The sequence below is a fragment of the Furipterus horrens genome, unplaced genomic scaffold (genome assembly GCF_987537825.1).
Source record: "Furipterus horrens unplaced genomic scaffold, mFurHor1.1.pri manual_scaffold_5, whole genome shotgun sequence".
In the NCBI taxonomy this organism is placed as follows: domain Eukaryota; kingdom Metazoa; phylum Chordata; class Mammalia; order Chiroptera; family Furipteridae; genus Furipterus; species Furipterus horrens.
Window position 1 is genome coordinate 182075797 of NW_028327175.1, and position 23535 is coordinate 182099331.

Genomic DNA, 23535 nt, shown 5'->3' on the forward strand with positions numbered 1-23535 from the left:
GGACATGGGGATTTCCCCACCGAAGCCTGGGTGACCCAAGAAGTGTCACGACCCGACCCGTCGGAGGTGGGTCGGGCCGGGAGAGAAGCCGGAACCGGAGCCGCCGCCGTGGTGAGTGTCCAGGTTCAGACCCCTGGGTGGCCGAGACGGGGAAGGGCGGGTGGAAGGCCCGTAACTGATAGAGCCCGAGGACTGGAGAGAGGCATTTGCACACACACACACACACACACACACACACACACGAACAAAACATCTCGACATCCTTGTACAAAGATACACGGACCCGTACATATGCCGGCGAATGCACAGCATCGTCCATGTACTCAGACTCGCACACACATACACACTCAAACATGTTCACCTGTGCACAGGAGCCTGGACTCACACCCTTCACGTAAAACTTCAAAGATATGTTCACCTGTGCCCTTACATATCAAAACTAACTCAGACATGTGTCCACACTGAGAAGTTTAAGGACGCTCACCTGTTGCACCCGTTTGTTGACGCCAGGCACGCACAACACGCACGCCTGCAAATGGGCCGAAATACACTTGTAAACCTGTGATACACACGATCTACACACGGCTATGGGACTGAGGCAGGGGTGTGGGCACCCATAGCAGGTGCGGTATGGGAATCAACCACAGTCGACATGTTTCGAGAAGGACCCATCCCAAGAAGAAGAGACTCCTTTTCTCCGCCCCCTCCCACTACCCCAGGCCCTAAGAAACCGGCTCTTGGGGCAGAACCCCGGGGCCCCTCACTGGGAAGGGCCCCCGCCTACAGGCCTTCGGGGAGGAGGCCTTCCTACAGCAGGAATGTCCCCTCAAAAGCCCCCGGGTGAATCAGCCATGGCCTCCCTCTGGGTCGAAAATCCCAAGGTTGCTCCTGGGTGGGGGAGGGGAAAGGGGTAGAAGGCGGGACTTGCCCCCGACTAAGAACCTCCCGGGCCTTGAAAGACCCTCTAGTCCCAGACACCAGCCCTGTAGGGAGGAGGGGAGCCTAACCCCCAACAAGGGCTTCCCTGGGTCTGGATGCCCCTCTGCCCACAGAGAGGCTGCGGGCGTCCACCAGACAGTGCCGATCTGTCGCCCCTCCCGCCGCAGAGGCGTGGACAGTTGCGTCATTTCCAGGCCCGCCCCCTCCGGCCCCGCCTCCCCCTGGTATTTTCGGGACTTTCCTAAGCTGTTCTAACTTTCCTGCCCCTTCCCCAGCCCAACCCAGCCCAGCTTCGGGTCTCGCCCTCCACCGGATCTCTCCCGCCACACCCGGACGGGTGGCTGGAGGAGATCCGACCCTCCCCCAAATCTGGGCTCCCCTTTCCCCCGCACTCCGGACCTGATCTGTCTTTCCCTCCCCCTCGCCACTCCCCCCACCTAAGGCCGGCGCCTGAAACTCTGGGAAAGAGAACCCGGCCGGAACCACCAGGCAGAACCGGGCCTAGCCCAGAGACATGGAGAGTTGCTACGACCCAGTGAGTCACTCCTCCTGGCCCCAAAGCCAGTCGGCTGCCCCACTGTGTTTGTCTGCTTGTCTGCCGGTGGGGTGGAGTCCCCTCTGCTCCCCTACACCTGTAATGCCCTCAGATTATCTCAGCCTGCCTGTTTGCAAACTGTTTCTAATGGGAGCTGTGGGAATGAGGAGAGGGGGTGGTTACTGAGGGTTTAGAGAGCTGGGAGGTGGAGGGCCCTGGGGATGGCTTAGAATCAGCTGACAGCCCCCTATCTCCAAACCAGGGTCTGGATGGCATCATTGAATATGATGATTTCAAATTCAACCAGTCTATTATGGAGCCCAAGGAGCCTGCCCCAGAGACAGGTTAGTAAGTCTTCCAACCTCCCCTTGTCTTAGAGGGTGGGAGAGGGAGGAGCGTGTGCCTTCTGCCTTGGGCTCAGAGATCTGGGATCAGCAAGGCCCCTCTGTCCTCAGCTGATGGCCCCTACCTGGTGATCGTGGAGCAGCCTAAGCAGGTGAGTGAATGGAAGGGAAGGTGTGGGACTGCTCAGCTTTGGGAAAATGGGGTAGTTGTAGCTGGGTGGCCACGGGGAGGGTCATGGACCACAGAAGCCACATTGGGTTGGGATGGTTGTGGTTCAGGACAGACACTACCAGTCACTATACTCACTGCTGGCAGGGGGTATGGCTGGCTCTGGGGTGGAAATGGGGGGGAATCTCTCCTGGTCACGATGTCACTCTACCCTGGAACCTTCAGCGAGGCTTCCGATTTCGATATGGCTGTGAAGGCCCTTCCCATGGAGGACTGCCAGGTGCCTCCAGTGAAAAGGGCCGGAAGACTTATCCCACTGTCAAGGTGAGCAAGGATGGTGCTTAAGGGTGGGCTAGTGAACAGCGTATCCTGGGGTATTACTGACAGCCCTCTACCCTCCCAGATCTGTAACTACGAGGGACCAGCCAAGATCGAGGTGGACCTGGTAACACACAGTGACCCACCTCGTGCTCACGCCCACAGCCTGGTGGGCAAGCAGTGCTCGGAACTGGGGGTCTGCGCTGTGTCTGTGGGGCCCAAGGACATGACTGCCCAGTAGGTGTCCCCTATCCCTGACCCCCCCTGGCATAACCCTTCATTGCCTGCCAGTCCTAGGTCCCAGCCCACCTCTCTGAGCTTAGCATCTGACCAAAAGGAGAGACTAGGTTGGCCCCAGAACCCAAGGCCCCAAGTAAAAACCAGGAAAGCTTCCTAGAGGAAGTAGGGCTAAGCTGAGTCCTGGCAGTGGGGCGGGTGCCTCAAGAGGAAAGAACTGCTTGTAATACCTCTGACTCTCCCTCCCTCACCCAGATTTAACAACTTGGGCGTCTTGCATGTGACCAAGAAGAACATGATGGATATTATGATACAAAAACTTCAGAGGCAGAGACTCCGCTCCAGACCTCAGGGCCTTACGGGTATGGTGGGGAGGGAGGAAGTTATGGGAGGTGGTCATGTAAGGAGTAGAGGAGGAAGAATCCAGAGGTCATGTTGTGCCCACTGCCCAGAGGCTGAGCGGCGGGAGCTGGAGCAGGAGGCCAAGGAGTTGAAGAAGGTGATGGATCTGAGTATTGTGCGACTGCGCTTTTCCGCCTTCCTTCGAGCCAGTGATGGCTCCTTCTCCCTGCCCCTGAAGCCTGTTATCTCCCAGCCCATCCATGACAGCAGTGAGTATCTTGACTACCTGGGGTTCAAGACCTGGTGTCAGAGGAACATAAGTGGCAACTTCAAGCTGTGGAGTCAATTAGGCCTGGGTTTGAACTTGGCTCCACCATGTATGAGCCGAGTGATCTTGAGCAAGTCATTTTCCCTCTCTGAGTATGGCTTCTGTCTTGAGTAAATATGGTCTCTTTACCTCTTGGAGTCATTCAGATAATGGGGCCATGACTCATATCATCTCAAGTAATTGATATCCCACCTCCACAGAGTCTCCTGGGGCCTCAAATCTGAAGATTTCTCGAATGGACAAGACAGCTGGCTCTGTGCGGGGTGGAGATGAGGTTTATCTGCTTTGTGACAAGGTGCAGAAAGGTGAGGCTGGACCCAGGGCTGGGAACTAGGGATGCTGGGTGTCAAGATTGGGAGCCAGGGCAACTTCAGGACAAAAGGCCCTGGAGATTCCACTAGGAGCTGTCGCCAAGCTTCAGTTTACCCTGTAGATGACATTGAGGTTCGGTTCTACGAGGATGATGAGAATGGATGGCAGGCCTTTGGGGACTTCTCTCCCACAGATGTTCATAAACAGGTACCAAGGGACACGGCCAGGGCTGGGGTTACCCATCTAGGCCAAGGCCTCAATGACTCCTTATGTCCTTCGCCCAGTATGCCATTGTGTTCCGGACACCTCCCTATCACAAGATGAAGATTGAGCGTCCTGTAACTGTGTTCCTGCAACTGAAACGCAAGCGTGGGGGGGACGTCTCTGACTCCAAACAGTTCACCTATTACCCTCTGGTGGAAGGTGGAGCTGGCCTGAAGATCCTAGGGGGGGGGGGGGTGGTAGGGTGGGGGCTGGGCTGGAAAGTCCCAAGAACTAGATCAGGGTACCCATGAGTCAAGTTAGGAGTGGGGAAGGTCCCAGGAAGAGGTGGTCCCAGAGCTAGCCTGAACGCTTTTGGGGAAAGGGTCATACCAACCTTGGGACAGGGCTCTTGAATGGCCCATGAGTTGGGGTTCTAACATCTCATTTTCCTCTGCCCCCAGACAAGGAGGAGGTGCAGCGGAAGCGGAGGAAAGCCTTGCCCACCTTCTCCCAGCCCTTTGGGGGTGGCTCCCACATGGGTGGAGGCTCTGGGGGCTCTGCAGGGGGTTATGGAGGAGCTGGAGGAGGAGGTGAGGGAGAGCTGGTGGCAAGAAGGGCGATGGAGGAGGGAGGGGTAAAAGGGAGGGAAGTTGTGGGGGAGGTAATCTGGGAGAGTTCTGGCTGGTGCCTCCTTCCCACAGACTGCTTGTCTCCACAGGTGGCAGCCTCGGCTTTTTCCCCTCCTCCTTGGCCTACAGCCCCTACCAGTCCGGCGCGGCCCCAATGGGCTGCTACCCGGGAGGCGGGGGCGGGGCGCAGATGGCTGCCCGGGCGCCTGGTGGGGATGCTGGGGAGGAAGCAGCAGAGCCCAGCGCATCCCCTGAGGCCCCCCAGCGCAAACCGCATGCCCCGGAGCTGCTGCAGCAAGGTATAGCCCCCGGAATTCGGGCGGTCGGGGCTCAGGGGGTGGGGGACCTAGCCCACGCCCACTGTCGCTTCCAGCCCAGGAGTACAACGCGCGCCTGTTCGGCCTGGCGCAGCGCAGCGCCCAAGCCCTGCTGGACTACGGCGTCACAGCAGACGCGCGCGCGCTGCTGGCGGGACAGCGCCACCTGCTGACGGCGCAGGACGAGAACGGAGACACGTAGGTGGGCGGGCGGCGGGGAAACGCGCTCCCAGGGTGGGGGTCCGGGACTCAGCGTCCTCTGGAAGGTCGTGAGGTGCTCTGGAGTTGAACAGACCCGCTTTCAAGTCCGGGCTCGTTATGTACTAGTACTGTTTAAGGTAGTTGATCTCTGTAATTCGGTTTTGTCAAGTGTTAAAGGGGCATAATAATACTTATTGACCTCAAAATGTGCTCAGGAAGGATCAAGTTCAGATGCTACATTGCCTCTGGAGACGTCTGGGCTCAACAGGTCCCCTTAAAGCAGATTGCGGAGCCTGTGGGGTTTTCAGGTAGAGGATGCTCTGACTGGCTGAGCGTGCTAAACTAGAGTCTTACCCCCAATCCCTAGGCCGCTGCACCTGGCCATAATTCATGGGCAGACCAGTGTCATCGAGCAGATAGCCCATGTCATTTATCACGCTCAGCACCTCGGTGTGGTCAACCTCACCAACCACCTGCACCAGGTTAGGGGCACCTATTGGTGAAGGGCTAGGGGTTGGAAGGCAAGTTGGTCTATGCCAGGGGCAGGCCCGGCTCACTTTGCTTGCATCCCCAGACGCCCTTGCACCTGGCAGTGATCACTGGGCAGAGCAGCGTGGTGAGCTTCCTACTGCAGGTAGGCGCGGACCCGGCACTGCTGGACCGGCATGGAGACTCAGCAGTGCACCTGGCGCTGCGGGCAGGTGCCAGTGCCCCTGACCTGCTGGGTGCACTACTGCGGAGTGGAGTTCCCACCATGCCCCACCTGTTGCACATGCCAGACTTCGAGGGTGAGTTCTTTACTTCATCTGGACCAGGGGCAAGGGTAGGGACCAGGGAGGGTAACTGGTGAGTGCCCAGAGTGGACATAAGGTGTGGAGGTCAGCTGGTCAGGGAGCGTCACATTGGGGTCACAGCTGTAAGGAGAATATTCTACGTCCCCAGGGCTGTACCCAATACATCTGGCGGTCCGTGCCCGAAGCCCTGAGTGCCTGGATCTGCTGGTGGACAATGGGGCCGAAGTGGAGGCTGCAGAGCGGCAGGGGGGCCGAACAGCCCTGCATCTAGCCACAGAGATGGAGGAGTTGGGGTTGGTCACCCATCTGGTCACCAAGGTGGGAACAAGGACTGTGGAGGTACCAAGGATGGTGATGATGTAGGGAGCGGGACAGCCAGTCAGTTGGTGCTGTGATCAACCACTCCCTTGCACCCCACAGCTCCATGCCAATGTGAATGCTCGCACCTTTGCGGGAAACACACCCCTGCACCTGGCAGCTGGACTGGGATCCCCGACCCTCACCCGCCTCCTTCTGAAGGCTGGTAAGTCTCATCCTCATGGGCACGTGAACAAGACTGGGAGGAGAAAAGGATGCCCCCTAGGCCCCCCACTTTGCAGTCCTTAATGTGGGCTTCCATTGCGCCTCCATCCCGTAGGTGCTGACATCAATGCAGAGAACGAGGAGCCCCTGTGCCCACTGCCTTCACCTCCCACCTCTGGTAGCGACTCAGATTCTGAGGAGCCTGAGAGGGACACCCAGAGCAGCTTCCGGGGCCACACGCCTGTTGACCTCACTCGCAGCACCAAGGTGAGGCCAGCCTGGGACTAGAAGTACCAGGGAACAGGACGTTGGACTTAGGGATGGGGTCCCAAGTATCTAGTACCTGGGCTTAAGGACTGGGGTGGGAGTAGTCAAGGCTGAGGCTGTCTCTCCAGGTGAAGACCTTGCTGCTAAATGCTGCTCAGGACACCATGGCGCCCCCCCTGACCCCGCCCAGCCCTGCAGGTGAGATCTCTTCACTCCTTCCCAGCCTGCCGCCTCCTGCTCACGGTCTCTTCCTCAGACCCTCTACAGGACTGTGCCTTGTCTGTCAAACTGCCATGGGAGAAAAGTGGTGTCTGCCTGTGCCCATCTCTGGATGTAACTGACACGTGTGTATGTCCCCCTCAGGGCCAGAGCTGCTCCTCGAGGATACGGTCCTGCAGAACCTGGAGCATCTGCTAGATGGGCCAGGAGCTCAGGGCAGCTGGGCTGAGCTGGCAGAACGGCTTGGGCTACGCAGTCTGGTAGACACATATCGAAAGACGGCCTCACCCAGCGGCAGCCTCCTGCGCAGTTACAAGGTCGGTGGGGCCCTGTCCCCACTCCATGCCTGACTTCCTTACCCCAGTCTCAGACCCCAGGTGCTTCCTTGGCCCCAGGGTTCCTGGCCCCACATCGTAACTATAACTCTGGTTCTCATGCCTCTTCCTTCTCTCCAGCTGGCTGGTGGGGACTTGGCAGGCCTGCTGGAAGCTCTGTCTGGAATGGGCCTAGAAGAGGGAGTGAGGCTGCTAAGGGGTCCCGAGGCCCGAGACAAACTGCCCAGCACAGGTAAAAGGGGGCCTACCTAGAAGATCATCTGGGCGTGTAGGGTGGGAGACCTAAGGCCTTGACTCTTTCTTGACCCCTCCTTGTGTCTACTTCCCCAGCAGAAGTGAAAGTGGATAGTGCATATGGGAGCCAGTCGGTGGAAGAGGAGGCTGAGCAGCTAGGCCCACCCCCTGAGCCACCAGGAGGGCTCTCCCACGGGCACCCCCAGCCTCAGGTGCACTGAACTGCTGTCCATTCACCAGCCCCCTTCCTGGGCCCCTCTGTACAGCATCCCTATTCCAGTCCTTATTTAACACCCCATGTCCACCCCTCAATTGGGATAAATAAAGGATTCTCGTGGGAAAGGAGGGGCCTCCTCCTCTCCCCAACGTATGGCAGCCCTCGAGTGACTTGTCCTACCCTGGCACCAAGCTAGGTGCTGGAGAGAAAAGGAAGTCCAGCCAGCAAGTCCAGAGCAGTTTTAATGGGGGTGGAGGCTGTACAAAGGGCAGGGCCCACTGAAGGAGGGAAAGCAAGGCCATGCTGTCCCGGCCTTTGTATAGGGGCCTGGGCACGGACATGTTCCTCCACCTCTGGAAAGAGAGGGTGAGCCCTCAGAGAGGAAGGAAGGAAACCAGCTCACCCCCAACCCCTGGCCTCTGTCTGAGCCAGGCCCCAGGATGGAGGGGGATTGCTGATGTTGGGTGGGGGTGGTCTCAGCAGAAAGCAGAAACGTTGCCAGGCCTCCCCCCCCCCAAAAAAAAAGCATCAAAAGTCCAGGAGCCCTGGCCCCTGTTGCCCCAGCCCCTAGTACGAAAAAGTGCAAAACATTATCACAAAAAGGGGGACTCAGAGGGGCCCTCAGCCTAGGCTCCCAAGGCCCATGCCCTGGCCCTGCGCTGCCCCGGACACCGCGTCCGGCGCGGTAGGGCCCTGGGCCAAGGGGCCCTCGGGGTGGCCCGAGGCCGGCCCGGGCTCAGGCAGGGCCATGTCATGCAGGTGTCCAGTGGGCACCCCCACACATACACACTCCCGCTCCCAATTCAGGGCTTCCTCCGCCCACTGCCTGCCCCTGCCCGGGGCTCTGAGCCATGACACTGAGCCCGGGGCTGGCTGGAGGTATTGGGCTGCAGGGAGGGACTGGAGTGAAGTGGGGGGACTCCATCCTCCATGCTCCCAGCCTGGGCCAGTGCTGCCTCTACCGTGTCCAGCTCTTCACTGCCTGCGTTCAGCTTGACCCGAAGCAGTGCTGCGTAGGTGCCGTAGCGGGATTTCTGAGACAGAGGGACAGGGGCTGTGAGCCAGCTCTTCATGCTCTGCCCATCCCACCCTGTCTCTACCCTGTCTGGATCAGGGAGGGACAGTGAAGAAGGCTCAGAGATGGCAGGTTCTTGCCCACTTCTGAAGCCCCCAAACCCCCAAGGACTGTGATGTGATCCCCTAGTAGGTTTGGTGACCCTCTATGGGCTCTCTCAAGATTGCCAATTTTAACAGCCCATGTTTCTTGAGCCTTTACCAGAGTTGGGAAAACTGAGCACTTGACAGTTCATCACCCTAGTGAGCACAGAACATACTCCCTGTTCCAAAGAAGAGAAAACTAAAGCTGAGAGGGATTAACCTGCCCAAGGTCACCGAGCTGGTTCCACTCTTAGGAGTCCATACCCTCAACCACTAGTCTGAGCCTAAGTGGAACACAGGCCCTGCTAATGGAGGGAGGTGCCACGGAGGTGCCCATGGCTCACCTCAAACTCCAGATAGGCCTCCTTCTGCCGCTGCTCCTCGGCCTCCTTGCCCCGGACCTTCTTGCCCAATAGGGCAGCCCGGTGCTCCCTCAACTCACTCGCCATGGCCTTCAGCTTGGCCTCATGGGTCCGCACTTGCTCCTCCTAGAGGCCAGAAGGAGCATGGTCAGGGTTTCTTTAGCGCACACAGTACGTCTGTGCAAGTTTATTTAAAAGTTGCCTCTTCCTTAAGATGAACAAAGTACCACATCTTGATTCACAGCATGGCACATGGAGTGAGGCTGGGTTTCAGCCACCTGCCCCCATGACCAGTGTCCTGGTGCAATGGACATCCACATAATCATAGCCGGCAGCCTTGAGTGCAGTCAGCCTGAGCCTGCCCTGCTCCTTCCCCCTGGCCAGATGGACAGAGCTAGGAGTACCTGAGAGAGGCGGGTAGCAGCACTGGGCAGCAGAGGGCGGCTGAACTTCTTCTGGGAACTCACAGCAGCTGGGAAGGGAGGTGCAGAGAACATGGCAGCCACCACATTGATGCGGGTGATCCAGGACTGCATCTGCTCCAGGCTCCTGAGGAGACAGCACAGCTACTTGGGACCCAGGCCCAGGGTTCCTATCCAGGAGCGCCAGTCCTGGCTCAGAATACGCCCTGGAAGGGAAGCATCCATCCAGGGACAAGAGAGGGGACCAAGTTGGGCGTGGGAGAGAAGGGGTCTGGGATGGGCAGGAGGAAAACACTCACGGAGCCTGGAAGAGGAACACCCGCCAGTCGGCTGTGCGCAGGTAGAAGACGTGGGGCCTCTTGCTGTAGTCATTGGCACGAGTAGCCAGTGCGTGGTGGATGCTGATGGCATTCTTAAGCTCTGCCTCTGATAGGGCCTTCCCAGGCTGGTACTCCTCCTGGGAGGATGCCCATTTTGTTGTGGCCACAGTCCCAGCCTAGCCTAGCCCAACCCAGCCACATTCCCCTGGGCCAGCTCAGCCCCCACCACTTGGGCTGGCCGCAAACCTTCTGCAGGTAGAGGATCATGCCCTTGAGGATCCCGTGGAAACTCTTCCAGCCCCGCTTGCCTCGAGGTGCTGGAAGAAGGAAGACAGGTCACGGGAGGACTGGAACAGGCCCGCTCCCATCCATCCCCCAGACCCACCAGGCCACGTACTCTTCCTGCAGTCAGGGTCTGCATGCACCTTCCGCACCAGGGCCCCGTGCTTGTAGACGGCAGCCCCAGGCTCGGGAGTCAGGTCCAGGAAAGGGCTGGAGCCACTGCCACTGCCCCCGGTGACCCTCTTGATGACCTTGGGGTTGGGGTCGGCCAACTCAGACAGAGAGCGTCTCAGCTCCTCCTCGTCTCTGCAGGTGTGATCACCTCAGAGGGGGCTGGCCATGAAGCCACACACCCCCCCCCTTTCAATCCTGGCCTCTGCCCACCCAGGAAAGCTCCCTCAGTGTTTGTAGAGCTGGGGGTGGGGGAACTGCCACTCTTAAAGGGTGTGGCTCTGCATCTGAGGCACCTGGAGCCATGGTTCCCACCTCAGCCCAGGTCTCCCCACTCAGACCAGGGCTCCTTGATGCAGCATGGCTCCTCCCTCAGGTTAGAGCTCCCAAGGGTAGTGCCATGTTTGTCCCTTCCTCCCGTCACGTGTAGCCTGCCCCGTCCTCTCCATTTCTGAACACACACACACACCCCAAACCCCACACCCTTCACCACCTGGACAGATCTATGTCTGACTCAGCTGTCTCAACCACACCCAGCACCAGCTCACAGCTTGTTGCCTAAATGGTGGCAGAAACAGCTGCTTCCTAGTGGTCCCCTAGAACATCCTGGTCTGCAGGCTCTGTCACATGTCATCTGAAAATTCTGATTCTGTCTGGTCACTCCTTGCACAAGGTCCTGCAAGCTTCCTATTGCCTCCCACATGGAACCTATAATACAGCCCCACAACACTCTCTCCATTCCAGCCAGGCCTGCCTCCTCGGGGTCTCCCCACCCCATGCTCATTTCAGCCACCACGTATTTGCCTCCCAAATACCAACTTCCCACTTTCCTTCCCAAACAAACGCTACCCCTCTTTCAATCCTCCAAGAAGCTTTCCCTGCACCTGTCCCCAGTCCTGAGCGCTGCCCCCACTGAGATCTCTCCCACCTACTGAGAGCTCCAGCAGTGACTGCTCTCAGCACATACCAGAAAATACGAGTGCTCTATTATTGACTGTTTAGATGAGGGCTCTACCCTCAGATTAGGGGAGCCAAGACTAAAATTGGACCTTCCCTCTCAGACTGGACTCTTCCAAGACTTACTCTGAGTCTCTGTTTTCACTGGAGCTGTAAGAGTAAACAATGCGGTCCCTTGTTCTGTGACACTTTGGGCTTACTAGGACCCAAGAGGGGGCTCTCGTGCTGTTGGCACAGGGCCCTACCTCCAGAGACTTCTGCTTTCTCACTAGGGTTGCCAAGGGACCTCCCCTTCAGCACCCTCCTCCCAGGCAGGATGACAGTGGCTACTCACCCCAACCCAGCTTGTCATAACAACCCACCTAGAGACAAGACACAGAACTCCAAGTCCAAGCAGGCATCTCCAAAGAAGGAAGTAAGGCCGCTTCACTGCCTCTCATAGCCTCATCTACCTCCCCTGCCCCACAGCCCCAAGACTCACAGAACCCACCTCAGCTCTCTCCACTTCTCCGGGAAGACCCTTCCCCCACAACCCCATCCCCGCCCCAACCACACAGCCCCAGGACTCACATGGCCCATTGCAATTTTTCATTCTTGATGGAGCTGTACAAGGCCTGGGGAGGGAGGAACAAATCAGAGCAGTGTGGTTCAGTCCTGGGGGAAGGTGTACCCCATGTACCCCAATGCCAAAGCTCAGAGCCCTCCCTTCCGACCAGGCCGAGGAGACAGAGCTGGGAGAGAGGACAGCAGGGTGTAATGACCAAGAACACAGGCTCTAGAACAGAGTACGAGGACCCAGGTCCAGCTCTGCCACTTTAGCTGAATAACTTTAAGCAAGTGTCCATGGGGAAGAACATAATAACACAGGTTTAGTGAAAGGTAAGCCATTAAGACAGGGCATCCTGGCATATGATTGATGGACAATAAATGGCAACTGCTAGTATTATCTTTACTGTTGTTACTGTTAAGAGGTGACCCTGCTCAGATTCTGGATGGGAGAAGCATAGCTCTGGAGGAAATGGAAAAGAGCAGCCCAAGAAACTTTCCTTTTCCCAAACATATGCTTCGGGCCTGTTCCACAGGATAAAACCACACAAAGCAAATGGGAAAACTGAGGTTCGGGAATGGGACTTACTCTGTCCCCCACTTCCTTGGCTAATGAGAACATACTCTGGCTCCCAACCTCAGGACAAGCCAAGACCTACCCTCAACCCAGACAGCCCCACCAAGCCAAACATCAGGATGGTCCAGCCCCCATACCACTCCCACGCTTCATGTCACTGGGGAGTGAACATTAGTTTAAAAGGCAGTAGTTTTAGCCCTGGCCAGGTAGCTCAGCTGGTTAGAGTGTCACCCCATATGCCAAGGTTGCAGGTTCCATCCCGCCTCAGGGCACATACAAGATTCAACCAATGAATGCATAAATAAGTGGAACAATAAACTGATGTTTGTTTCTCTCTCCTTCTCTGTCCCCCTTCTCTCTCTCTAAAAATCAACAAAAAATTTTTAAGTTTTCTTTTAAAGGCAGTTCTAGCTTCCAAACCCAGCACACCCCAAACTCCCTGTGAGTTCATGAACAAGTCACTTCCCCTCAGTACAGCTGGTCTGATGCCTGGGGCCCGGGGGTGCTCCGAGGAGAGAAGATCTCCCAGAGCGGAGCAGTGTAGGAGACCCCTCTTCTTAGGAGCGCCCTGCAACATGCGTCCACACTAGTGCTTCCCACTGTGGGGGTGCTTTCCAAAGCCTGCCTGTGAGTGGGTGTGTCCCCAGCATGTGCGTGTTGGGCTAAGCGTGTGGCATGTGATGCTGTATGCGTGTGAGCTGGGTGAAGTGGTGACGTCGGTGCCTTCTCTGTGATGGGACACAGCCACCCCCAACCCACCAAGGTCTCTGACTGTCTCCCTGCCCGCAGCCATGCCAAACAGATCACATGGGCACACCTTGTCCAGGGTTGAGTACACCCCACAGCCTCCACCCCCCACCCCCCACACAGCACAGCCCAGGCTTATGCACACATAGCTTCCCAGCACACACCCAGCCCAAACCCAGCATAGCCTAGACTCGAGACCCTCACTCTTCAACTCTGGCCAGGAGGCTGACGTGGCCACCGACATCCAACCTGCAATCCTTGTCACCAGCCTCCCAGTTCATCATCCCCTACCCCTTTTGGCCTCCAGCCACATCTTCCCTTCAAAGTCCTAAACCCCACCCGTGAGCCCCAGGTCATGCACCCAAAGGCCCTTTCCCACCTTAATCAGAGGGTCTGTACTCTCCCTCCTCCAGTCCATGCCCACCCCTCACTACCCATGGGCTCCGTCCTTGTTAGGTTCCCTCCTCAGCCCCAACGATGCCCACCTCTGCTCATGCTGCCTAAGGTGCCTCCTTCCAGCCACCCCCTCAGCCGCGCCGCCCTCGGCAACCCCCTCGGTCCCCCCACGGCCTGGCGTGGGCCGCAGCCCCAACGCCCTCACCGCCTTTTTTTTCTTGCGGCTCTGCAGGCGGCTGACCACCAGGTCGGTGTAGAGCACGGGCTTGAGACTGCGCGAGCGCTGCGGCCAGCCGTAGCACAGGGTCTCGGCGCCGCGGTGGGTGCGCCCGTAGCGCACGGAACACAGCGAGCGCGAGCGCAGCCGCCCGGCGCTGCTGTGGATGCTGTTGACGCCGATCATGCTGGCCCGGCCCGCGCGCCGCTGGCCCCGGCCATGCCCCCGCCTGCCCTCGGCCCGGACGGCCGAAGACGGCTCCCTCGACAGCCCAAGAGAGCAGCCTCGCCTGGCTCCCACCAACGCAGCACCGCGCGGCAGCGGCGGCGGCGCTGACGGCTCTGCAGCTCAGCGAGCGGGAGGGGGGCGCCGACCGGAGAGGAGGGGAGGGCGAAGGCTGGGGCGGGGACGGCGCAAAATGGAGGCGTCGGGCCGCGAGGGGGGCCCCCCCTTCGGCGGGTGCGCCGCCACGGGGGAGGGGCCTAGAGAGGCTAGTAAGGAGCACCTGTGTATAGGGGCGGGCTGCGCTAGGAGCCCCTAGGCCCGGGGAGGGGGGCGGGGGTTAGGAGGGACAGGAGAGGGGGTTTGGTGTGAAGGTAGGTGGACCCTGTAGGGTCTAGAGCTCCCTTCTTGCTCGTCAGGGTTGTGGGGAAGGATGAGGAGAGAGGCCGGAACGCCTCCCGGGGGCCTTTTTTAGGGAGCCAGGATATGCCAGGAGGCTAGACGGCGGCGCAGGACGGAGGAAGCCTTGGAATAACACTGGTTTCATCCGACTCACCGAACCGCAGATACCTCCTCAATTCATGTACACTCACCCCAGTTTACAAACATACACCCCAACTAACCAGGTGCACCAATTCACACTTACCGAACTCAAGGACATTATAAATACAGGTACACACCTCGAAATTCAATCCTTAACTCACATACACCCTCTGCTCACAGACACATGTCATAAATCAGACAGCCAATTCTTAGTTGGATACCCCAACCACGTAAACAACCAACCTACACCCTAACTCAGACACACTAAATCATAAACCCTAAAGCACAACACACACCAAGCTGACAAACCCCCTTGAGTCGCCGACACCCTAAATCATATATATACAACTCGAACTCCATACCCCCAGTTCACCATGCACTCTCCCGCTCAGATACACTCCCATACTCAGAAACCCAACACAGCCCAAGCTCACAGACAAGCCCAAGGACAGTCCTGTGCAGTCACTTTTATGTGGTGGCCCAGAGATCCCTCTGCCAACCCTAGGGGGTTCAGGTGAGTCCGGACCTCCCTGGATGAAACACCACCAGTCAGGGAGAGAACCCACAGGACCTGGGTGCCCACCCTCCTCCCATCCAATCAGCCCTATGGTAACTAACCCCTTAAGGGGCCTGGGCCTGCCCTCCAGGGAGCCAGAAGCACAGCACTTAGTCTCAGTTCGGCGCTAACTCACTGTCACAACTTGGAAAAGTCTTTGTCCCTCTCAGGCCCCTCTATCCGCTCCCTGTGCCTCCCGTGCAGTGGTACCAAGATGGCCTTTGTGACTGTAAGCCCTGGGGTGGGGGAGTGGAGGCAAAGAAGGGACGCAGTATACCTGTGTGCACCCCACCCCACGCAGGCACCCCTCCCATCCTCAGGGAACACAGGAGGAGGGACACTGATAAAGACAAATGCAGGGCCCAGGGCTGCCAGCTCACGCATTTTCGAGAGCCGCCCCTCCCCTCACTGTGCGCAGCCACGACTGCACGCCAGTGCGCATGTTCCGGAGAGCCTGCCTGTGAGGCTATAAGGAAGGGGTGGTACCCAGACTGAGTCACCAGAGTCCAGACTCCCGAGGCCTGAGCTGGGAGCCCGGTAGGCCCCTCACCTCACCTTCCTCGAGCACCGCCGACAGGTCCCCCATCCATCCCCTCCAGCTCCCTGTACCCTGCCCCGCCCCCCACCTTGAGCAGCTCCCTGGGGAAGTCGCCGCCTTCGTTGAGCCCCTCCAGGTTCCCGATGAAATCTCCGCAGGTCATGCGCTTCCCGATGTTCTAAGTGAGAGAACAGAGGCCGGTGAACCTGGAAGTCTCCAGACAGGGTCTGTTTTCCGGGCTCCTTCCCGCCAGACCCCACTCACATGGCCGTGGAGATCGGTGTTCAGTAGCATGAGGGCACAGGTCAGCGTGTGCGCACCGTCTAGAGTAGAGTTGACATTCAGCATCCACCACCTCTGAGGGACTCTTCCCAGACTGCTAGCTCTTCCCCTGCTCCCTTTCAGAACCCCTTTGGCCCACAACCATACCTCTGTAAGTCCTGGAGTCCACTGAGCCCATTAGTGAACAGTTTCCCCAACCAAAGACTTCTCTCTTTCAGCAGATCTCTCAGGAGGGACCTCACCCTCTTTTTAGGCCACCTCCCTAGCTTTCTCAGGTGCTGGGGGCTGCCCACTGCTTACCCCCCAACACCCACATGCCTGTGTCTCTGCACTAAACACAAACAAGTGGGCCTCGCACAGTTATGCAGACCAGTGAAGCCAAAAAGAATCCCTACTCAAGCAAAGCATTTTTTGCTCGTATATGTGAACAATGGTAGGCAAACACCTGCTACCTGCCTCTTCACAACACACACTAGACCCAAACAGTATACCTGCCCAAATGTACAGTTCCACATCCATGTAGCCATGTCAGCACGGTCTGCACACATGCATGCTCACACACCTGCAAGCTCGTGCATTTGTTCATTCCTACACACATACTCATGCACCTATCCACACACACACTGCCCATTCGCCTCAGTGACCAGCCAGGAAAGCCCTGCCCCTGGCCTCCTCACCCTCTGAGGACAAGGCTCCAGGATTGCACTGGAAGTATCTCTGGGAGAAGTGGGCCAGCACACGCTCCCGTTCCTGGGTCTCACCCATTAAGGCCAGCTCCTTCAGAAACACCCTGAGGAGGAAGGAAGGAGCATGTCACCCCTATACAAGTTCCCCTTACCAGGCAGCCTTGGCTCTTGACCAGGCATGTCCAGCCAGCGTGGGAAGGGTGGCGTTGGGGCAGCTATGGAGGTGCAGGGGCTCAGAGGAGGCAGAGCTGAGGCCCTGCACACCTGGTCAGGAGAGGGGGCGGGCCCAACACCCACCTGAGAGCTTGGTCCAGAGTCATACCCGTGAAGACAAAGAACTTGAGGTACTCTCCAGCCACAAGTTTGCTGAAGTCATTGCTGTGGGCAGGGTACAGAGACAGGTGGAATCTCAAGGGGATGTGTCAGGGGGCCAAGTGGGGGTTACCTAGAAACCTGGGGCATTAGATAGAGGGGATGTGGAGGTGCTGCCCACAGATGCATTTCCCTCCCCCCTCCTCCACCCCAGCCCAGTGGCTTTACTTCTTGCCCAGGTGCCGGGCCACATCAGCCTTCCTGAAGCCATCTAGTCGGTATAGCCTCTTAGCTAGGCGTTGCGCAGCCTCCAGGTCTGCTTTCTGCCCATTAGACAAGGTGTCTGTGCTTCCCAGGGCTAGCCGCTCTGTGCTGTCCAGCTCTGAGTCTGAGTCAGATACCAGCTGGCTCAAGGGTGGTTCGCTGCCAGGGTAGAACATCAGCTCTGAGGTGGGCAGGTTCTCAGGGGCCATCCAGATCCTTCCTCTGTCTCCAGACCAGGATGACAGAGAAGGGGAGACTGGGACATGGGGAAGACATTTTCTTTTCTCCAGAGAGAAAATTGTACCGGTTCCCACTGTCATTACCACCTCTCTATATCAAGTCCTCCCTCAAGTCTAATTCACATTCATCTTGCTGCTGTGGGAGTTCTGGCTGCTTCCCCAAAGCTCCCTAAGTTTGTTATTAAACAGATTTCCCATCACCACACTGGTCCTACTCAGAACATAATCTTCTATCTCTAAGAATATGGACAAGGGTAGCATAGATAGGCTGTCAAGGAGCAAGAGTAGCTGGTCAAAGATTTGAGGGCAACAGGGATGCTCCTCTGTCTCTCCTCTTCCTGCCTTTCAGGGAGAGGAGCCTCCTCCTTGGTCCTTCTACCCACAAAGAAGTAGGCTCTGGGGTAGAGGGGACTGGGGGTCAAAGTGCTCCCCCTCATCTCCTGTCTCCTCCTTGCCTTCCCTTCCCACCCCAGCTGCTCTCCTTGCAAAGCCACCTGTCACCCAGAGACAGAGGCCGGAAACTCCTGTTGCTAGGCAACCCTGTCTCCCTGGCCACCCCCTCCTGTTGCCATGGCTTCCATGACTGAGAGGGTAGCTGGCAGAAGGAAGAACAGAAAGGTTAGACTGATGAATGGACTTCCTGGAGAAGGGTGAGAGACTCCTGATTGGAGGGGGAGGTGGCATAGGAGGGAGGTGATAGGAGAGGCTGGTGGCTGCAGCTTTGGGAGAAGCCTCCAGGCTGGGTGGGAAAAAGGTCACAAGAATTCTAAGCAGGTTGGAAGCTCTGTTTGGGGAGGGAAGGGCCCCCTTGGAGAGAGAGGAGGGTGTTCTTTGAGCATCCTTCAGTTCTAAATCATGATTTCTCAAGTCACTGGATCTGAGACCAAGGGGGCGGGCTGTAAGGGGCCCCTCCTCACAGCCAATGGGAAGTCCTCCAAGTGAGAAAACAGGGCATCTGCATCCCCTAACCACCCCTACCTGGGGTTAGTAATATAAACTACATCTTTGCACTCAGGCTCTGTCCCTTGAAACAGCTATTCCTGAAGCCCTGGGGGCCTTAGGTCTGAGAAACCAAAGGAATCACTCACCTGCCCAGGGGTGCCACCCCCAGCCCAAAGCTGTCCTCTGAGTGGCAGGGACTAGGGGGCTCCCTCCCTGAGGCCTGCTTGGTTGCAGCCTCTGCCTCCTCTTCCTCCCCTCTCTGTGTCCAAGGCCCATCGGCAGCAGAGCTGGTACCAGAATCTGGTTCAAGAGGGGCAAGTGGGGCAGGTGCAGGGGGGTCAGGCCGGGGTGCGGGGGGTTGGGGAGGCAGCTCAAAGGTGAAGAAGGGGCTCTGGGTTGGGCCAGGTGAGGCCAGGGCCTCCAGTGAGGCAAGGCTGGTGTAGGAGGTGCCCTTGGCCCGGTGTGACTCCAAGATGGCTTCGAACACACAACTGAAAGAGTCAGGCCCATCAGCCGAAGGGCTGGTCCCAGGTAGGAAGGGCAGAGGTGACTTGAGAGGCCCTGGGTGTGGCATCTGGGTGCCTGGCCTGCAGGGGCAGAGAGAATCTCTGATCAGGGGCCCAGAAGACAGCACTCAAGTAGCGTTTTGCTGAACTTTTATACTGACTCTGTGAAAGGGATTATAATCTCCTTTTCACAGGCCCCCAGCCCCCTAAAAATCAGCCACCTGAAAAGAGGCTCCCTACCACAGGTTTTCCAAATTACTTAGTGCCCCTGTATGCCGTCCCTACGCATCCTCAGCACCCAATCCCCTTTCTCTCTCCCTCCCTGCTAATCTCCCTTTCTCCTCCTTCTCCCTGATCCTTTCCCTTCCTGCCATCCCATTTCTATTTCTGGTAACATCTTAGGAGAAGATGAGGCTCTAAGCTGCAGTGGGGTGTGAGACAGAGAGGAAAGCTCCCCCCACTCCCCACTCTCCCACCAAGATCCAGGATCTGGATTGATGCTCTCACACCCCCAAGCTTATTCTGGCCTCTGGCCTCTCACTCAGCCCTGTTCTTCACTAGAACCCCTTTCCTCCTCTATCCTGGCTGCCCCCTGCCCTCATAGGTTCTTGCAGATGCCCCCCACCCTCCGGTATTCCCCTAGCCCTCAGTATTCTGCCAGGCCTCAGGTCTCTATCCAGAATCTCCTGCCACATTGCTTTGTTGGCACCAACAGCTTGGTCCTGACCCTCCCAGCCCCACCCTCTTCTCTATTCAAGTCCCTTTGACCCCATCTCTGCCTCTGGGCCAGTGGGAAGGAGCAAGCCACTCTTCTCTCTCACTCCCCCACTCACCGGGCCCCCTCCGAGGCCTCAAACACCTCGTCGTCCACATCCTCTTCTCCACCTGCCTCATCCTCATCCTCATTGCCACTGCCCAGGCTGGAATGAGGGCCAAGGCATGGGCTGGGACGTGGGGCAGGTGGGCGGGCAGTGCCAGGCAGGCCCTCAGAGCTGGGCTGACTCTCGATGGCTGAGTCAGCCTCCTCCCTCTCAGCCAGCACTTCATCGATGTTGGTCTCGCGGTAGCACCTCAGGGGCACCGTGTCCAGGTCCGTCTCGGAGTACTTGGTTGCTCGTCCCACAGCCACCCCAGAGTCCTGTCCTGAGCCCACCCCAGGTGGAGGTGGGGCGGCCTGCTCTGGGGGCTTAGCACCTGTAGTATGCATAGCATCCTGGTCAGGAGGTTATCCAGGTCAGCTTCCTGTCCTGACTCTGTCTTAGCAAGGAACTCACCTCCTGCTTCATATTGGCAGGAAGCTCTCTCACTGTCCCAAGCACCACTCCTCCCACTATAAACTCAGCTCACTCCTTGTACCCGTGGAGCTCATTCCAAATCAAGTTCTTGTCAGACAGTTTTGAGGGGCCTGAGGGAAATCAACCTCTTTTCTGCTCCAAGAACTGATCCTTCATAACCCACCATCCCCTCCCTCCACGATTTAGCTTCCTGCAGGTGCCCCACTCAGCTGCCATCCCCAAACCACTCCTCCCCATCCTAATACAGATGGAAAGATTGTGACCTGGAGAGACGTTAGCTGACTCAGGAGCCCAGGAAAGGGTCGGGGGAGGTCTAAAAGAGGACTCCCTTCCACTCCTCAGCCACTGTGGAGAAGGACCTGTCCTCTTTCCCTTGCCTCAGTCCCAGGGCTTACCTGAGCTGAGGGGGCCCAAGGAACCATAGAAGAATTCCCATTTGGCTCGAGCAATTCTCTGGGCATGAGAGGAGACTTCTCGGGGTGAGGACCAGGTGTCCACCTAAGCCAAGGAGGGAGAGATAGACACAGACACCCAGAGATAAAGTCAGACAGACAAAGACACCAGAACATGGGACAGGAACACAAAGGAAAACACACAGGGACAGAGATGAAGGTGCAGAGACAGAGGGACAAGCATAGAAGGCAAAAAAGAGACAGACGTAGGATAGATTGTAGGATTCAGTGAATAGCCCACGGGCCCAAAACTGCCAAGGAGCCAAGTCTTGCCCCTTCACTGGGACTCTGGGTTCCCAGAGAGCCCAAGGGAGGTCGCATACCTGGTTCAGGAGTCCAGTGTCAGCAGGTCCTCGGAATAATGTGGCCAGGTGCTCAGAAGGCCCCCCCAGCCCATTGGGGAGAGAGGAGTAAAGGCCATCTGCCCCAACCTGAGGTTGGGTTGGTGGCCCGTGTAAAAGGCCCTGGCTGCCAGGCAGAGCTGAGCCTCCTCCAGCCGGGAGTGGGTCTGAAGTGGATGCCTCCAGCCGCAACTTCCGGTTGGAGCCAGGCCCAAGGGCTGGAGTGGGCCTAGGAGGAGAGAGCCCTCCCAGGTCCCAGCTCCGACTCAAGCCTCCAGGAGCAGGTAGCCCATTCAGTGGCCTCACGCTGGCCTTCTCCACAAAGCGGAATATGACCACAGAGCTCCGGGCCCCTGGAGGAGGCTTCCCAGTGGGTGAAGAGGGTGCCCAAGGTGCCGGAACAACATGGGGTGAAGGGGGGCCACGTAGAGGTGTACAGGGTGCTGTCACACGTCCCAATTCCCGGCCTCGGGGACCTGGACCTGCCACCCGTCGTAGCAGGGAGCCTGTGCTGCCATACATGCTGGCTGGGGGACTCTGGGGCACAGGGCCTTCGGGGAGCCAGCGACGTGGGCATCGTGGTGGGGAGATGGCACAGTCACCTTCCGAGCAGAAGCGCATGGCACCCTGGGCCATGCTGGGGCCGGGGGTCAGGCTGGGGGGGCAGGGATGGCGATGCCAGGCGGGGAATGAGGGGGCAGCATGCTCTTCAGACAGGCCTGCAAGAGAGGAAGGGGAGCAGGGAGTGAACTGCAGGGGAGTTGGATGGGCAGGAGAGCAGAGACAGGGAGGGGAAAGCTGGCTGGGGCTACTGAGCACCAGGGGCCTAGCCCACCTTGATGGCATCATTGATCCCACCCTTGGGGGTGATCAGGCCCCCTGTTTGGGCTACTTTCATGGAGGCCTGATAAGAAAAGATTGTCCCCCCACAACAGGCCCCTGGATCCTCTCCTTCTGCTTGGGGACCCTGAGTATCACCCTGGGAGGAAAGAGGAAGCTATTTCAGAAGTTGAGTGAGCCTAGAGTCCCCGTGGCTTTTTGGAGCTACATCTGGTGGGGGGAGGGAAAGGCTGGTACCCCACTCTCTGGACCAGGAGTGTCAATCAGCCATCACTATCATATGGCCATGAGTCCCCCCAGTCCTTCTTATGGAGGTCCCAATTCAGGCCCCCAGAAATAGAGGACAGAATTGGGGGAGGGGGATTATATAGGGACCATAGGTGCTGAGAGGCATAGGGTAAGGGGGAGGAAAAGGCCTGAACAGAGGCCACTACCTCTAATACACACGTGATAAACAGGAAAGGATATTTTTGCTGTTAATACAGGTACACACACACTTATGCACACACACATACTTAAGGACAAATACACATTCATAAGCTACCTCTTCTAGCACACACAGATACAGGTACACACATTGCTCAAAGACACACCCTCAAACACTCTCACAGTCATAACAAATACGTGTGTAATGGAAAGGCACATGCTTGTTTTACACACACACTGTCATCAAACAGGAACACACAAAGAGATACCCAAATATACATACAGGGATCCTCATTCTCCAATGCTCACAGACACACAGGCATATCAGATACAGAGACCTACTGGTCACAATTACAAATACAGATGCACACTCACATCCATATTTAAGGAGGGACACACACCCTCTCTCCCAACCCCCACCACTCAGTGGTCTCTGGAGGGGAAGGCTGCGACCGACCCCTCTACTCCCCTTCTCCCCCAGGGGTATATGACAGATTTTGTCCAGCCCAGGAGGGACTATAAAGGAGTAAAAGGGCCTCTGGTGGCAATGCAAGGTAGGGGCAGAGGTCAGGAGCAGCAACCCTGCCATTCAGATTACTAAAACTCAGTCGGGGCCCAGCGTATCCCCAGTGCAGCTCGGACTCAAGCCGCCTCAGTACTCACCGCTGCTCGCCTGGAGCTGGGGCCGAGGAGAGGCAGGGGAGAGGCTGGGCCCAGCTCAGCTGTGAAGGTAGCGCAGCTCCCGCCTGCTCCCGATTTCTCCAGGCCCGCGCACCCGCCTCTCAGTACCCCCTCCTCCTCCCTACGCGCAGCTCTGGCAGAGCTAATCCCACCCTTCCAACCCCCGCCCTCTCCCAGGGCCCTGAGCACAGGAGGCTGACCCTCCCACCCCAGATGTTAGGTCCCCGCTGAGCTCTCCCGCCAACCTGAGACCCGCCCCTGATGAGGGGGGGGGGGGGGAGAACGTATGGAACCCCTGGTTCTGTTCCTTAACCCTCACGTGACCCACCCCAATCATGTCCACGTCCCTCTCACCCACCAGCCCCTGAGCCACACGCAGGACCAAGCTTCACACGCGTGTCCTGCTCGACCCCACGCATGTCCCTAGGAGGTTTCCAAATGACCTGTTACATGCCACACGCGCTCCCGCCCCGACGAGCACGCGGCCGCATCAAGCGCACGGTTTGGGTGTCGATGGGACCCGCCCCCTAAATCCAGGAGACCATCAATGTATGGAAGAGGGACTTAGGGTACTCCGCCTCAAACCCTCAAGGGTTTAGAGTCTTGGATCCAGGAGATGCAACCCTGACCGCCCTAGGAGGCAGTAGGAGGGATGTTAGTCAGACTTCAGGAAGAACTTCCTTGATGCCTGAGTTAGGTGTTCTGCCCATCTAAGGGTAAGAGATTAGACGGGCTGACGCCAGGACTGAAGGTAGTAGAGAACAGGCAACCCTTGTGCCCTTGGCCAAGGTA

At 57.8% G+C, this 23535-nt stretch overlaps 2 protein-coding genes across 5 annotated transcripts; one reads left to right on the forward strand and one right to left on the reverse strand.

Moving 5' to 3' along the window:
• Positions 1-7616, forward strand: NFKB2 (nuclear factor kappa B subunit 2). Of its 4 annotated transcripts, XM_090278499.1 has the most exons (23): positions 1-111; positions 1382-1474; positions 1737-1818; positions 1930-1970; positions 2213-2311; positions 2391-2542; positions 2798-2904; positions 2995-3153; positions 3413-3517; positions 3646-3731; positions 3809-3947; positions 4190-4318; positions 4447-4656; positions 4731-4872; positions 5243-5357; positions 5450-5663; positions 5818-5987; positions 6090-6192; positions 6307-6458; positions 6587-6656; positions 6822-6994; positions 7133-7244; positions 7343-7535. In XM_090278499.1, the coding sequence occupies exons 2-23, from the start codon at positions 1454-1456 to the stop codon at positions 7465-7467; spliced, it is 2706 nt and encodes a 901-aa protein (XP_090134625.1). In that variant the 5' UTR covers positions 1-111; positions 1382-1453; the 3' UTR covers positions 7468-7535. The 4 variants fall into 4 exon arrangements, with proteins under 4 accessions (XP_090134625.1, XP_090134623.1, XP_090134621.1 ...); XM_090278495.1 differs by lacking the exons at positions 1-111; positions 1382-1474; positions 1737-1818 and having other exon boundaries at positions 1934-2311; positions 7343-7616; XM_090278496.1 differs by lacking the exons at positions 1-111; positions 1382-1474; positions 1737-1818 and having other exon boundaries at positions 1936-2311; positions 7346-7616.
• A 71-nt stretch (positions 7617-7687) lies between these two features.
• PSD (pleckstrin and Sec7 domain containing) lies at positions 7688-21515 on the reverse strand. Its single transcript, XM_090278494.1, has 16 exons — positions 20779-21515; positions 20399-20501; positions 19542-19902; positions 18349-18789; positions 16986-17180; positions 16743-16823; positions 16437-16549; positions 15742-15800; positions 15566-15655; positions 11706-11749; positions 10123-10313; positions 9972-10042; positions 9705-9862; positions 9388-9532; positions 8966-9109; positions 7688-8497 (listed from the first exon to the last, which is right to left on the reverse strand). Exons 1-16 carry the CDS (start codon positions 21430-21432, stop codon positions 8267-8269), a joined length of 3081 nt encoding a protein of 1026 aa, XP_090134620.1. The 5' UTR covers positions 21433-21515; the 3' UTR covers positions 7688-8266.
• Between the last annotated feature and the right edge of the window lie 2020 nt (positions 21516-23535).